The sequence below is a fragment of the Macadamia integrifolia genome, unplaced genomic scaffold, assembly GCF_013358625.1.
Source record: "Macadamia integrifolia cultivar HAES 741 unplaced genomic scaffold, SCU_Mint_v3 scaffold961, whole genome shotgun sequence".
NCBI lineage: Eukaryota > Viridiplantae > Streptophyta > Magnoliopsida > Proteales > Proteaceae > Macadamia > Macadamia integrifolia.
Genome location: NW_024870603.1, coordinates 195,792 through 197,731, shown reverse-complemented (window position 1 = coordinate 197,731; position 1,940 = coordinate 195,792). Strand labels below are relative to the sequence as shown.

The following is a 1,940-nucleotide window of genomic DNA, read 5'->3' as shown; positions in this document are numbered from 1 at the left end:
GGGGGGGGGAACCATTCCTTAAGTATGTAGTTCAATAATCTTGTGTGAATGCTAAATTTGGAAGGAATACAAGGCCGTAAAGAAAGGATTTTCTATTGAAGAAGCTACTCTTTGGGCCTTTAAAAACCATGCATAACCAGCATAGAAGTTCACAGCCGTGATGAATATCTATATCTAACCATTAGAGCAGACTGGAGGTTGGGTTTTCCATGGATTCCAGACATTTTGTATAGTTTCTGCTGCTAAGGCATTCTGTGGGATGCTGGTCCTTTACCAATAAAATCTTTAATTGGTTTGTTATTAGGAGCACTCTCATGTATTATTAGGTCATGGGACTCAAATCTGTGCCAAAGGCAGGCCTAGCAGTTAAGGTGGCCGTTACAAAGGCTGAATCTCCCAAATACATACCATACAGCAGCATCATTGCGGATATATTCCAGCTTCAAAGAGGCGCCTTTGTGTGTGTGTGTGTGTGTGTGTGAGGTGGGGAGGGATGATTAAGACAGTCATGTTGTAACATCAAATAATGTTGCCTCAAAATAAGGAAGAAAGAAAAAATTGAACAAAAAAGCCAAATATTAAAGATAAAAGCCCAACCCAGACCTCAGGCCATAGTTGTCATAGCGCCAAGGCGAACCAAGGCAGTGGAGGGTTGTCTAAGCGCTTAGGCGAGAAGGTGCCCACCTTAAGGCAAACAAGGCGACCAAGTGTTATTTTTTTTTTTTTTTCTATTTTTTAACATTATTTAGTAAGCTATATATACCTTGTATCATAAAAAATAAAGATTAAGCAATATCAAGTCATTAAAAATCAACATTTAGCCATATTAAATCATAAAAAATTAACACTAAGTCATATTAAGTTATAAAAAATCAACATTTCGAGAAATGCTCTTGTTCTATAATAAATTTGATTGGTCAAATGATTTTATTTTTACATGAGCTTTTTTGTATTAGTTATAATATAAAACCAGCTTTCCAACAAGTCTAAGATTACTTAAATCTGGGTTGTAATGACAAAGTTATGCTCCGGTCAAACTTATTTTCAAATGTGCGAATGCTATTAAAATCGTCTGAATGAAAATAATTTTAAGGATATCAAAACAAAAGATTATTTTACCGGACTTTTAGTTTTTAGCAATGCTTTAAGACGATAGAATTTATAAAATTTTCATAATTGAGAAAAATCCTAGCATTTAAAAGTTGAAAATCACCTCTATAACCAAAATCCAATTTTTGAGCTTGGACTGGGGGGTTGACTTTTTATCTTTTTGGAATTTGATTTTTAAACTATTTTTGTTGGATTCAAAAAGGGGGTATTTGCTTATTTATGAATAATATCCTAAGTAAATGAATAATGATATTTGGCATAAATAACAGACAAAACCCAAGGCGACATGCAGTACAACAAGGCAACTGTCGCCTAGGCCCCATTCAAACTGCCTGGACGCCTAGGCGATGACTAGGCGACACCTTGACAACTATGCCCCAGGCTCTAGATTCTTTGGGCTGGCACAATATGACAAATTAGTTAGTCAGCCAACTCAAGCAGCTTATTCTGTTATGGTAATTATATCGAAGAACCAATCAACTTGACCTCAACTTTTCTTTTCTCAGGGAATAAATAGGTCTGCCTCAACATCAGCCAACTATTGCAACTTAAAAACCAACCGAATCTGATTATCATAATAATATCATATCCAGCATGCATGTATCACTTAACATGACTCACCTCTCTACTCATAGTCTCATAGATTAAAATGATTACTGACCTCTCGACTTGCACGGTTTCCAATATATACAACAACGTTCATATTAGGAAGCCACTTTCTAAATTCTTTCGCCCAGTTTGACAAAGTAGACAATGGTACAACAACAAGAAATGGCCCATGAATTTGCTGCGCATTCTGCAGTGACCCAAAAAAGGGGGGGGGGGGGGGA

The 1,940-nt window shown here is 36.4% G+C and overlaps 1 protein-coding gene across 5 annotated transcripts in view; it reads right to left on the bottom strand.

The window, feature by feature from the left end:
• LOC122070660 (protein CHROMATIN REMODELING 5) overlaps positions 1–1,940 on the bottom strand; it is a 61,050-nt gene that overhangs the window by 30,060 nt on the left and 29,050 nt on the right. For all 5 annotated transcript variants that reach the window (XM_042634860.1, XM_042634861.1, XM_042634858.1 and 2 more), the window contains one exon: positions 1,772–1,906. In XM_042634860.1, the coding sequence (XP_042490794.1) occupies positions 1,772–1,906 (135 nt within the window). The remainder of the gene's footprint in view (positions 1–1,771; positions 1,907–1,940) is intronic.